Source organism: Mizuhopecten yessoensis, unplaced genomic scaffold, assembly GCF_002113885.1.
Source record: "Mizuhopecten yessoensis strain PY_sf001 unplaced genomic scaffold, ASM211388v2 scaffold9847, whole genome shotgun sequence".
In the NCBI taxonomy this organism is placed as follows: domain Eukaryota; kingdom Metazoa; phylum Mollusca; class Bivalvia; order Pectinida; family Pectinidae; genus Mizuhopecten; species Mizuhopecten yessoensis.
This window is the reverse complement of record NW_018408252.1, coordinates 3639175-3652410: the sequence shown is the minus strand read 5'-3', so window position 1 is coordinate 3652410 and position 13236 is coordinate 3639175. Positions and strand designations below refer to the sequence as shown.

General features: G+C 36.2%; 1 protein-coding gene across 1 annotated transcript in view; it reads right to left on the bottom strand.

The window, feature by feature from the left end:
- Positions 1–2519: 2519 nt before the first annotated feature.
- The window catches only part of LOC110458876 (urea-proton symporter DUR3-like), a 50982-nt gene continuing 40265 nt past the window's right edge, over positions 2520–13236 (bottom strand). Inside the window, exons 5-13 of the mRNA XM_021510833.1 lie at positions 10888–11010; positions 10017–10223; positions 9120–9277; positions 8285–8415; positions 7099–7261; positions 6376–6580; positions 4018–4195; positions 3296–3485; positions 2520–3111 (exon numbers count right to left, since the gene is read on the bottom strand). Of these exons, the coding sequence (XP_021366508.1) occupies positions 2743–3111; positions 3296–3485; positions 4018–4195; positions 6376–6580; positions 7099–7261; positions 8285–8415; positions 9120–9277; positions 10017–10223; positions 10888–11010 (1724 nt within the window). The 3' untranslated portion in view covers positions 2520–2742. The remainder of the gene's footprint in view (positions 3112–3295; positions 3486–4017; positions 4196–6375; positions 6581–7098; positions 7262–8284; positions 8416–9119; positions 9278–10016; positions 10224–10887; positions 11011–13236) is intronic.

Sequence of the window (13236 nt, the reverse complement as noted above, 5' to 3'; positions counted from 1 at the left end):
TTCAACAGGTATGTGATAAATAACAATACATTTTCTGCAAATGACAGACCATCATTCACAGCAATTGCATTATGTGTACTTATATGCATTAACAAAAAGGTATTGTGTAATATGAAAAAGTGATTACCTTCTGTTTAGAAGAAAATGTGGTTATATGGACATACTATAGAAAGATAAACTGATGAGGAAGTCGAGGTCAATTTTCTTTTTTCAGTTCCATATAAACCGAAATAAAAGTATTTTATCGATAAATTAGATATGAAAATATGTTGTTTTTATAGCAAACAAAATGGAACGTAAAAAAGAAAATCGTCGACTAAAAATCACTGCATTTGGCAGAGATGATTATTAATATTGTTCCGTCACAATTTAAGTGACGTCCTCAGAGAATATTGACCTGCTGTTTCTAAAATAACTAACACCACATCTATATAGAAAATAACCGAACTTCACGTGATGATGATGCAACTAATGAATATAAAGAAACAAAATGTGCCATACTTAATCTCGTCTGATGAATACGGGTAAATGAGTATTTCAATTCAATCATCGTAACATATTTCAAAACAATAATAACATAGAGACAACATACATTTTGAGCAATGTTTGTATATATAATTATGTACAATAGAGATCCCTAGATAAACACTCGAATACTTGAAAACAACGAACGTTTTGATTGGATGAATAACATCTTAAGAATACAACTAAGGAGACAAGTGAAAATTTGATAGGAATATATAATTCACGAGATAATTCACAGGCGACGAACAACACGTTGGTAAATAGACCTAATGAGGGAAGTAAGTTGTTTATGGACGGATTTAAAGGACAAATGGGGCGTATATTTAGAGTCTTTTGATTGGAATGACATTGTACAATTTTCAATTGAACTGGACAGAAATTGACTCAAGGAATGATACAAAACGCATTTATTGGACGAACAATAAATGATCAATGTATTTATAAACAATTGTAAAACGTTTGAATAGTACGGAAATCAAACAAAATACTATTTATTATAATAAACCGATACAATATAATTATATACACATACTATATGATCGGATGATTACGTTTGGAAGAAGATCTTTTACCAAAAATGTTCTTGATGTCAATTTTCACAATTTTTAACCTTTTTTGTTTTCAGGACATAACTGTGTCTCACTTTCATGTCAAGACCACTCACTTTTGTGATTGTGTTCCAAATGAATTATTCGCAATCATTCGAGTTCTCAGAAAGACCCAAAATACATTCCTCCCACAACCACTATAGGTTTCCTCACTACTGACTCATTGGATAAACCCTCGACGTGATTTCATTTGGTAACATTTTTACTAATAACGTCACGTAACAATGCTTTGCGACGTCATCTTTCATTGTAACGTCATGATTTACGGCAATCCCCCCCCCCCCCCAAGTGTATATTCACGGGAAACCTATGACTTTCCAGATAAAATGACAGTTATGGGAGAAAAAGGTCCGCAAACTCGTGATGGTAGGTTACAAGTGTACCATGTAACCATACTTTAAATATATCTGAATAACTGATTAAGAGTTTTTACAGTTGTCGTTTTTTCGGGATAAATTACGCAAACGTGGATATCTGAAGATATCTAAGGCATGAATATAATTTTTATTTAAAATGTATAAACCTGGATATTTGTGTTTTTTTTAAATATGATTAGTTAATAAAAGGGAGTAATAACATCGTTGTGCGAATTTCAATCCATTGAGTGTGTTTATAGAGCAAATATTGTTTTAGTGGGTGATTAATTTAGTTCAGGAGAACTATATAACAGTATCATTGGCATTGCATTCTGTATCCTAAACAGTGTGACGATTATTTTACTTTTTAATAGTAAGTAGTAAAAGTCGTGGAATTTTTCGAAAGCATTATGTTTTCAACATTCTTAAAAAAAAACCTTACAGTTCTGAAATTTTCGAAAAATAACTCTGCTGGCACAAATATATTGTTATTATTATAGCATGCTTAACGGCCCATCAACACAGGAGAGCACATAGGGGCCAACGCATGGCTGACAACACGTTTGAATATTGATTTCTAATCTCTCAATCTAACCGTACATATCAAGGGTAGTAGATGCATTCCTTTTCATGTTACCAGCAATTTTCTCCTCATTGTTCGTAACCTTAAATTCCAATGTAAATAGAAAAGTCGTGTGCTTTACAAAGTAATATTTTGTTGAAAAGCGTGTGGAAATGTTCGCGTTACGACCCTTTCGACTGATTAGGAAGTATTCGTATTGGTAATTCTTCTGACATCTACAATGTGTATTTTCAATTGATAAGTAATTTAAAAAATTCTCTATAAAAAATATGCATGCGTGGATATTCTCGAGCTGATTTATTGAACGTGGAAAACGGAAAGATTTCCACATCAGAAATATGTCGATTTTTACAGTATTTACTCTTTTTATGGATTCTGTTACTACATTATAACTCGGATTATGTTGTAATGCATCAGCTACATTTTGTTTACATTTTTGTACTGATTATTTTTTTAAAATAGAGAAAACGTTTGGGCCTTATCTGGACACCTTCTCTATATTTGTTGGAAAGTGGGATAACCTGATCTTTTCATTATTACTGAAGTGATGTAGGTCGAGGAAAAGTGATAAAGATAAGTCAATTTAATCAAAGCACACCTTTTACACAGGTACCTTTCTTTTTCGGTCGATTTGATTATGACATTTGGTTTGTATATATCTTCAGTGACGTCATATGTGGTTGGGGGCGTTTAAATGTGATAATGAAACCGATTTAGTTGTCGAATCCCTGGCCTCTGTGATGTGGTCTATCATATTTGGATCTGTGTATCCTTCCTCGCACTGACGGTCATCATTAGAATCTTCACCCTCCTTACTTACACATGGTAACTGCTGAGTTGGCTGAGAGTTATATTTCTTTGGTCCTTTTCCGACATTTGTTGGCTTGCTTCCTTTTTGCTGTGGTGGTTTGGTCCACATATCAGGGTTGACTTGGGCTCTCTCCTTGAATGCCTGATGGATGTCCCATGCTTCAGTCACTAGTGGGTATATAATCATGAAAATGGTTGCCCCGAGTGCCCACACAATAGCCAGCATGACCTACAATAGTGATTGAGTTAACGACAATTAAAACACATAAAATTATCACAGAGATAGATGGACAAATATGTCTGGCATAGAAGACAAAAATGTAAGAGAGTAAAAAAAAGACAAAATGCATACACACACCGGGACATAACAATGCTTCAATGGCGGACTCAGACCACCTGATTGATGTACCTACCCAATGATGAAAGTCCGATCTGTCCATGACGCCTACAGGTATAAGGGATAAGGGCCACACCACGATAAGTAAGATAGAGCCTATAATTCCTCCGGCATAGGCCAGTATTTTAGAACTCCGGAAGGTACGTTCAACTTCGCTCAGTGCAGGTCGGCTGTCAAGATGGTGAGCTCCAGTTATGTTCAAATCTCTGCAAGATTACAACAAACTAATTACCTTAAAAAACCTGTAAAGTAATACATCGAATAGCAATTTAAGCTTTGAGGGTCATAATAATAAAAGTGTTATATATAGGAATTTGATAAATTTGGCTATTCCTGTGAAATACATACGAGAAGCAAATTTCTACTTTTAATATTTTTTTCATGTGAACACTCATTTTTTGTGAATTGACCTTGTGCTTTCGAAAAAAAAGAAAACAGGACACACAGTAGACATTTACCATTAAGATAATGTTGAACAAATAATACATATCTAAATTGTGGTAACGCAACAATTCTCAATTCTTTGATAACGTTGTTATTGTTTGGTAAGAAAACAAAATCGTGTCGGTTAAAGTCGTAAACCAAATTTTGTATAGTATTTCAATTAACCTCGATTAACTGTATCGGTAACGGCGAAAAATTGTCACCAACATAATACTAAACACTTTTAAATAATGAACTGTCAATAATTTATCCAATCAGCAAATTGGATTATATCACGTGACATCAGGGGCGTACTTCTCGTAAAGCTGTGTCCATGGACTGAGGGGGCTATCAATGTCACGGCATCGTTCCCATATCTCCTCCCGTGGCAGGGAGCCGAACTTCCAGGACTGTACAAAACTGGTAACGACTGTGATAATTCCTCCAGACGAGATGGCTACTACGTTTCCGCAGAGAAGTGGCATCTCGCGGCCTACATATAAGACAGAGAATATGCACGGTACGTTAATTGTAGTTACAGATATTGCCCTATGCAATGGACCAGTTAAAGTGACATGGCGAATATTGAATTTCTTCAACAGATAAAAGGTTTTGGTAGTTAGTCATTCATACATTTGCAAAACTGCATGCCAATTCAAGTCAATTTCAGGTTATTCCAGGCACTTGGCAAGAAAAGGCCAATATAGTCATTTTCTGGGGTAAAAAATGGCCCGGATTTTACATTGTGCATGGCAATAATATTTACTATGGACGATGAAGAAAAGAAAGTTATTTGAATTCCTATTAATCACAATTTCATGTCTGTTTTTAACTAGATTTTACAAGTTCCGTCATTGTCGACAACTACTACAAAACGTCAATGCAAAAGCCGATTAAATTACAAACTATAATGTTTAACTCGAAATATCCTGTTTACAAAGTGCTTTTAAAACCAGGGGTTTAGATGTGTGAACGCACAAAGCACCAAAAACAGCGTGTGCACATCGTGCATACATCATGTGCACAACTGTGGGATATAACAATCGTTCGCCTTGTTGTGCGGTTCTCTCCGCACAAATGTGCGATAACACTACGTACAAATGGTTGATAAATATTACGGAATGATTTTGTTTAGAATTGTTTAACGTCCTATCAACAGCTAAGGTCATCCAAGGACGGCCTTCCCTGTGTACAAGATGCATGCGTGAAGTGTTTGTGTGTGTATTTTGGGAGGCTGCGATAAGTTCGTGTTTGTCTCCTTGTGATAGCGCGGAACTGATGCCGACTTTATAGTGCTACCTCACTGAAACATACTGCCGAAGACACCCAGCAGGACGCCCCACGCGGTCACATTATACTGACAACGGTTGAACCAGTCGTCCCACTCCTAATTTACTGAGCGTTAAGAAGGAGTAGAAACTACCATTTTTAAAGACTTTGGTATGTCTCGGCCAGGGGACAGAATCCAAAGCCTTCCTCACATGGGCGAACGCTCAACAAATGGCCAAAAGTGAGGCATTGTCAAGGGAGACATTAGGAAGAAGAAAGTTATTTAGAAAGGAGAGAAGAGATAAGGACCCAAATTTAGTCGCCTCTTACGATCATGCAATTGGGGGCAGCAGGTACAATTCTTACGCCCTACCTGCAGGCTATTAACGTCCCATCAACAGAGAAGGTCATTTAAGGACGTGTTGTGGAAGCGTGTATGTGTGTATGCGTGCCGGAGACAAGGGTCTGTTAGTGCACTATAAATCTGATGCCGAGATTATAAACTGAAATACAATGCCGAAGACACCCAACAGAGCATTCCGCCCGGTCACATTAAAATGACAACGGGTGAACCATTTTTAAGGAATTTGGTATGATCGTTCACTATAGCCAAAAAAAAGTAAGAGAAATATTCAGTTTTTAAGTAATGCAATAAGTGCAGCAGATTTAATTTTGTCGCTTTTGAGTCCCCTAGGAGGGGACACAAAAGCAAATCTCAAATTTTGCAGAGCGTTCCTACATTAGTTGCCTCTTACGATACATCCAGTCGGGATGCAGACGAGTTATTTAGAAAGGAGAGAAGAGATAAGGACCCAAATTTAGTCGCCTCTTACGATCATTACCGTCTCCTAAACAGCAGACATGCAAGCATGTCTCCAAACAAGGAGGCACGTCTTTCAATGACCTGAGCTATTTAAATAGGACACTTAACCTAAGCTACCAAGCCAAGCGATTTTAATTTGTTTTATAAAACCGGTCATCAATTCAATATGATGTTGCTAACTTATCGACCTAAAGATGACATTGACCAAATTAATGACTTTATTAGATTTAATATATTTTTATTGGTAAATGTACGAAGTCCGTGTGTATAGATCATAGACATTATGAAAGCCGACTGCATTTACTGAACGCTTTTTGAATTAAACTGATGTTGTCAATGTAAACAAGAACGTTTCCGTGATGCACCTGTTGTGTCAAGATAAAGAAAATGTTCTAAACCATCAGGTGTTGTCAAGGGTGAATCCTAAAACTACATGTTGAATGAAGTGAACGTCGAAGATTTATCTGTGTTTTTAAAGACTGACGTGTGTGTATCATGACGTTTTTTAGACGTTTCTTTGATGGAACTCGATTCTCTTAAAGTACACAAATGTTTCGAAAAACGAAGCGTCTAAGACCAACCTGTGTTTTCAAGAAAGAGACTCAGGCCCCCCTTGTACGTGGAAGCGACGGAAAGCCAGACGATGACAGCAAGAACCATGCCGGAAATACTGCCAGCCATCATAGCCTCGCCTGTGAGTCGATCCCATGATACGCTAAGAGCAATCGGGACAACCGCTGAGCCAATGAGGATCCCCATAAACATGTAAACCCAAGCCAAACTCACCTGTAAAACAATGATAATTTTCTTTATTTTTGTAGAGGTAAACTATTGCTACTGTATAAAAATACTCGCTAAAACAATGTCAGGTGAATAAAAATAAAAGTTTTGACTATAGAAAACGTAAAAATATTTCGAATAGTTACTTTCTCATTTTAAGACACAGAGCAACCCGCAACTTGAAATGTACTATTGCTATTATAAAAATAACGAAAGCATTTGAAATAAAGAACATCCTATGAATTGACGAAACACTAGTTTGAGTACATTATTAGAAGTTTATGTGCAATCCTTGAACATAAAAATAAGCCATAAAAATGAAACAAAAACTGCAAGCATCGAGCCCGACGAACCCACTTTGCTACTGCTAATAGTTAGAAATGAACACATGTTATATTTTATTGAGAATGTCTTTTCACTATACTTCATACTTTTAAAGACCTCCGATGTCAACATTCAACTACATTACTTAATGATATCAACTTCAATTTTGGACATTTATCAAAGGATAAAATATGTCTAACCCCAGAGAGGTCGAGGAAGATTGTAAGCGGGAGGATGGATATGGTGGACCAGAGAAGACACCAGTTTTTGAGAGTGGAGAGGTAGTCCGTATATTCCCGATACTTTCCATGCACTCCACATGAGTATGGCGGCTTGATGGCGCGCTTCCAGTTTTCGCGCTGTCTGTCGACAAAAGAGGCACACAAAGGGAGGTAAGAATTTTAAAAGCATATATCACGAAATTTAAGGAAAAAGCAAACATATTTGACCATCTGGACAACATAAAAATAAATCCTTATTAAACCATCACATTTGATCATTGAACTTTACGGCAAGGCAGATTCCGTGAAGAAATGCAAAACAATCACCGTCGGGCTATTGTTAGCAAAATGTATAATGTGGATATATCCTGCCTGTGTTTAAACACAATATCTTAACATATGATTTGTTGAAGCCTTCAGTTGAAGAATGATATCCCCCGCCCCCCATTGTCAACAAAATTGATCGGTAAACATAATGTTGTCGATGAAATAGACTCCTCAGTACAAAAGGAAAATGTGATATTTCATTAAAGATGTTAAAACAAGATGAGGTCATATCATTGTGCAGGTTCCGACAGAGGAACACAGTCCTATTCCTAATGTTGAAATGGAGATTAAAAGACAGAAGGTAAATTTGCACGAATAGGCTTTTTGTGTGATGATAATCAAGAAAATCAGGAGTAAAAACATCTAGAGCATCATTATTGAAGATTTCTTTTCGCTTAACAACACTTGCTTAAAATTGGAATGCTGGACCATATGGAGGTTGTCGAAAAGCTTTTGATCAAAGGACGATTAAGGAGTGGTATCCTTTGATGTACATTAAGTCACAAGAGTAAGGTTAAACAGGTAAACAATATTCATTTGGCAATTGTGACATCAACAAGTATTGGAAAATGAAAACATTATCAATATACTTAATCAGAATGCAACTTACGTATATCAATAATAACAAACGAGACCGTATAGCAATTTTGTTATGACAAATAAAGCGAGGCTTGCGATAAGATAAAGCTTAATTTCCTTCAAGATTATTTAATAAATGTTTATTTACCGTTACAACTATAGCACAAACATTACATTATAAGAAATATTAAAATTTAGCCCAATATTATCTTTTTAGACGAATTTAAATATAGCGCAAACATTACATTATTTAACATACTTATCGTCTTCTTTGCACGTGTAACAGTACAGCATACTTTCACATGTGCATTTATCACGTGGGTTTGCCATCCGGCCTCGCGCCTTTCCACAAAGTAGACAGCTGTTTGAATCCAGCACCAGGCGGTAAGGCTAAGGACAACATGAATATATTCAAGTTGTGTAAGCAGCTGGAACATTGTTATGCACTCCGTATATCCGTCCACCTCACAATTAATCGATTTATTTATTGAGTTGTGATGTTCCCTCAACCGCTAAGGTCATGTTATGACTGTGCACTAAAGTGATGACGAGGACGCTCAAGGGACACTTGTAAAGTGCTTCTTTCACTCAAGTGTCATAATTAACTTGAACGAGGATCACCTCGGCCCGTATTCATAAAATCATTCTTATGTTCAATCATAGAATCTGTGGTCGGTCTACCTTTCTTGTAATCCGCTTAAATTCATGTTAAAGGGGGAAAACTTAAATGTAAACATTGAAGATGGTACCTGACTGTATGTCTACTAAATACGTGTCCATAGCATGCTCAAAAAGACATTTTTTATTAATGTATCACCACACAAAAACTGGACGGAATTGCATTTGAGTATGAGAACAATTTCATGAATGACAACCCTGATTACAACGGTATTAGACGCCAGTACAACAAGCTGTTAAGCTGTAGGGGAAAATTCGGTCTTCTATTTTTTACTTGCTTACTTCCTTATATCCAATGGACTGTTACCTTTCAAATACCCGAATACGGTGGCATTTAATTGAAATAGACATTTCTTTTATAATTTTGGTATCGATGTTAGACAAATAAAAGTTGTTGTCAAACCGTGTGAACTGACCTTCAGATATAGCTGATATATGTCGTAGACAAGAATTGATGTTGCAGCAATGACCTCTGCTGACCCAGTCGACGTCACTGCCATGATGATCATGACGATGATGAGAAACTCTCCGCTCCTTCCAAGAAGCCTCTGCGCGACGGCCGGCGGTACCAGTCCTTGAGTAAAATATCGTAGGTAATCTTCCTTTTCTGATACCCATGCTTGCATATAAACACATTGTAGAGTAAGTTGTAACTGTTCGCCTAAGCTAATACCATATTGACCAAATGCAATCCTTTATTCAGTTTCTCATATATAAGTTACTTACTAGTATACATATAGTGTGAATGCGGTATTCAATTATTTGTTAATCTAATTCTGCAAGTATTCAGGCTGACCCGATCCGAATTTTGTATTCGATGTAACGTGTTTTGTTGTTGGGCAACTGAGAGATTTGCTGGCGAGCTGCATTATATAAAAAAATCATTAGTATGTTTAAATATATCAGGTCTATTTTTGAATGATAAATGAGTTTATGTGGGCAGTGATTAAATCGTTAGGTGCGATGTGGTTTATTTGCAAACGTAACTAAATTTATAGATGTTAATTTCATTCCCATTGCAATTGCAATCAAATGTCATTTTTATGTTCCGACAGTAGAAAGCAGACACCAATATATTGATTTCTTTTATAAAAGTATTTATAACATGTTTGATTAATCGTTCTCAGTAGAAACAATTGTATTTCAGTCCAGATATTTTAACAAGTACAAAGTTGGTAACTGAATTTTTTGTATGGGTCAAGTATTTACCAACCGCCGTTTACATATTTTCTATTCTGTAAATGACTAATGTGTGTGGTGTTTTTGGTCATGGTCACTAGTTTATTGGGTTATTTGTTGAATGAAATATTTACCAGCGTCTACTTCGTCAGCAGTCAGTAAAGGGCCATTCTGGGTGGTTCCGAGGGCGATGTACGCTAGTCCCGTGGTAGTTGCTAGAGCGAAGGGAATGGCAAACCAGCATATACCTCCGACTAGGAACCCTATCACACCCTCCTTAGGTTTGGCTGCTACGCTACACTGCCAGTAAGACTGGTCAACAAATACTGTTCCAAAATTCCCTTGAACGAAATAGTTCAACACCATATTTTTAAAAAATCCGCCTGTGATAATATGCCATCTTTTGAAAATACCATTATATTGATAGTCTTTCCAGCGGAAAGAATAAAAATCATTAAGCGTTAAAGCAATACCCAATGAATATTTTTCTCAGAAGAGAAATGCATGCTTTTGGGATTTTGGTACATATTTTGAAATCGTTATAGTAAAATTTACATAAGCGGATGGGTAACCCTTATAAACAATCAACGTTTTTAAATGTCGATTGCATCATCATGGTAACATACATTTTCCTTTAACAATAAAGCTTCCATTAAAAAAATATGTCCTTTAAATTGTGCCAAATGAGTACATTTTTAAAAGCAAATATTATATGTATATACATCACATATTGCTTCTGAAACTAATTAATTAAAGTACATGTACAAGTTTTAGAATTTACCATGCTTAAAAATACTATTATAGACTTGCTACATTATGATGTTACATGTACTAAATGCATTTCCCGACTGTAACACTTGACAACAAATACATTCTTGATAACCAACGGTAACAAAACGTGTCAAAAAATTGTGGTGGGGACTTTAGCAGGAGTGTATAACATATCATTATTCATAAAGAACATTAAATACAATTGAGACCCGGGTTTGCGAGTTTATTTCTTACCTACAATATTGATCAAACCAAACATAAGCCCCGGTTTGGAGAGTATGGTCAGGTAGCTGTGCCCGGTGTTTTCGCTTGGTCCCTCCGTACAGTTAAGAAGTGTGTACACTTTGTCTATTGTCCCTTAAAATACAAACGACATCCATAAATCAAGCGAACAGATATTTAGAGGTGATTGCTTCCAAAATCGTGTGCAAAATCAATATTTTGTATTATTTTTAGAATTTCATTACTTTTGAAGACAAAAAAAAAATCCCAAAATTTTATACTGAGTTATTAACGTTTGTGTTTTGCAGACAACAGGACGCCAACAGTTGCTTTGAACATTCGATCATCATCAGGGTGAGTTACCTTTGCTTAGTGAGTTGTATTGATTTCACTACATGGAAGTCAAAAACGTTTCCGACACAAAGATACAGCTTAGCGTTCATTAATTAGAAGTGTATTCAAAACAAAGACAATTTGTATACCTCCATAACGCTTGTTAATTCATTGCTGTCTGCTGGTGGCCCTATTGCATCTAAGGAAATGTATAGCTTGGTTGTCACAGACTGGGTTGGGAACAGACATTTATGACCAGAACAAATGTTACCCTGTATCGATATGATACGACTTCACTCACACTGCACGAAAGGATATGCGTGTTGGAGGAATGACTTCCCATTCCAAAACAAAGTGCAATAAACTATTCTTCCCTAGATCAAATGTAATGATAAATTTCTAGAACTGGAACTACGCCACAAGAGTTTGTAAACGACAGTCTCGATTGTGTGTAATAACGGAATCGCTTCTGGGACAGCGTTCCTTAACCTGTATGAATGTGCATTTATGTCAGTAGAGGTCATAATTACAGACTACCATTAACATTGACCTTTGACGACTTCAAATGACGATACTCATCAGCTTTTTGAGCTACTTGATGCTTACGGTTTTGTACAAAATGTGTCTATATCTACATATCCATGGCAACCATAAACTGAAAATGGTAATCACAAGAAATGTCAACTCTGTGGTTTAATGAGTAGTATTTCCGTTTCGCTCTGTGTCGAAGCGATAAGAACGAAACGATCGATAACATTGCTTTGCATACCAAAGGAAACAACTGTATTGTACATAGTAAGAAGGAGATTGTCTATCAGAGGGTACCTGCCATTTTTAATTGAGGTTCAGCTCCCTCCTGTGCTTCCTGCATACTCTGATTGTGGGGTTCAATATCCTTTATGAACCCATACACCTTTTTAGAGACTCTCGTCGACTAACTGTTCAATAGTATAAGCTGTGCCATTGAGCGTATGGGGAAGTATGTAGCGCCACAGGTCTTTGCTCATTAGTGTATTTGTACAAAGAAACATTGATGTAATTTATACATTCCAATGACGTCATGATGTTTACAGCGTTTGGGGTATCTGCACCGGCTGACATGTTATGTTCGTTTCAGATTGTTTAACATGATATGAAAAATGTCAAATATCATTAATTAATACCTAACATGTATATACGCAATACAATTCATCAGTACTTCATAGTATATACAAACAATGTACGTATTAAACGTGTCGCATTTTCGAGACCGACTGGTTTCCTTTTTCATTATGATTATAATTATTAAATGCTTAACGGCCAATCAACACAGAATAGATCATTAGAGCCAACAAATGGTCGAACAAAACCAATGCGAAATAAATACATAAAACAAACTTAAAGGTCAAAAGACAAACGTCAATTTGAATATTTAAAGTGGCTAAGATGACTCAAATTTTATTAAAAAGACAAACAGCTTTCAGATAGCCTAAAATTGAGGAGACAGTTATGTTTTCGATTTTTTTTTATTTAAGACATGTAATGTTATTATAGAACTTTTAAAGTCAACTCAATCTAATAAGAAGTGTTTTACTGTAAATGGTTCCTGACACACTATGCATTGAGGCTGGTCATCACGTTTAAGTAAATAGCAATGGGTAATGTATGAATGATCCATCGGAAGACGAGCAAGAACAACCTGGTCTCGGCGCCTCTCTCTGTAGCTAGGATGCCCTTCACCAATTTTAGGATCAGTCGGTCTTAAAACGTTGCAACACTTTTGATATGTCCATTGTTTGTGTATATAATAAAACTGCGATACAACATCATTTAGTTTAGCCGATATCGCTCAGAATACGGTTTTTCAATAAATTTCTACTTCCACTTTTTATCGCCGCATTGATTACGTTCGGCTGCCATACGATAGGAGGACGGTTCGTTTCACGAGTAAAATATCTATCATCTTTGCCGGATCGGCAAAGGACATATAACATAACAGATATACCATGAATCGGGAGTAGCTTCTTATCAGGAAATACGTTCTAATGG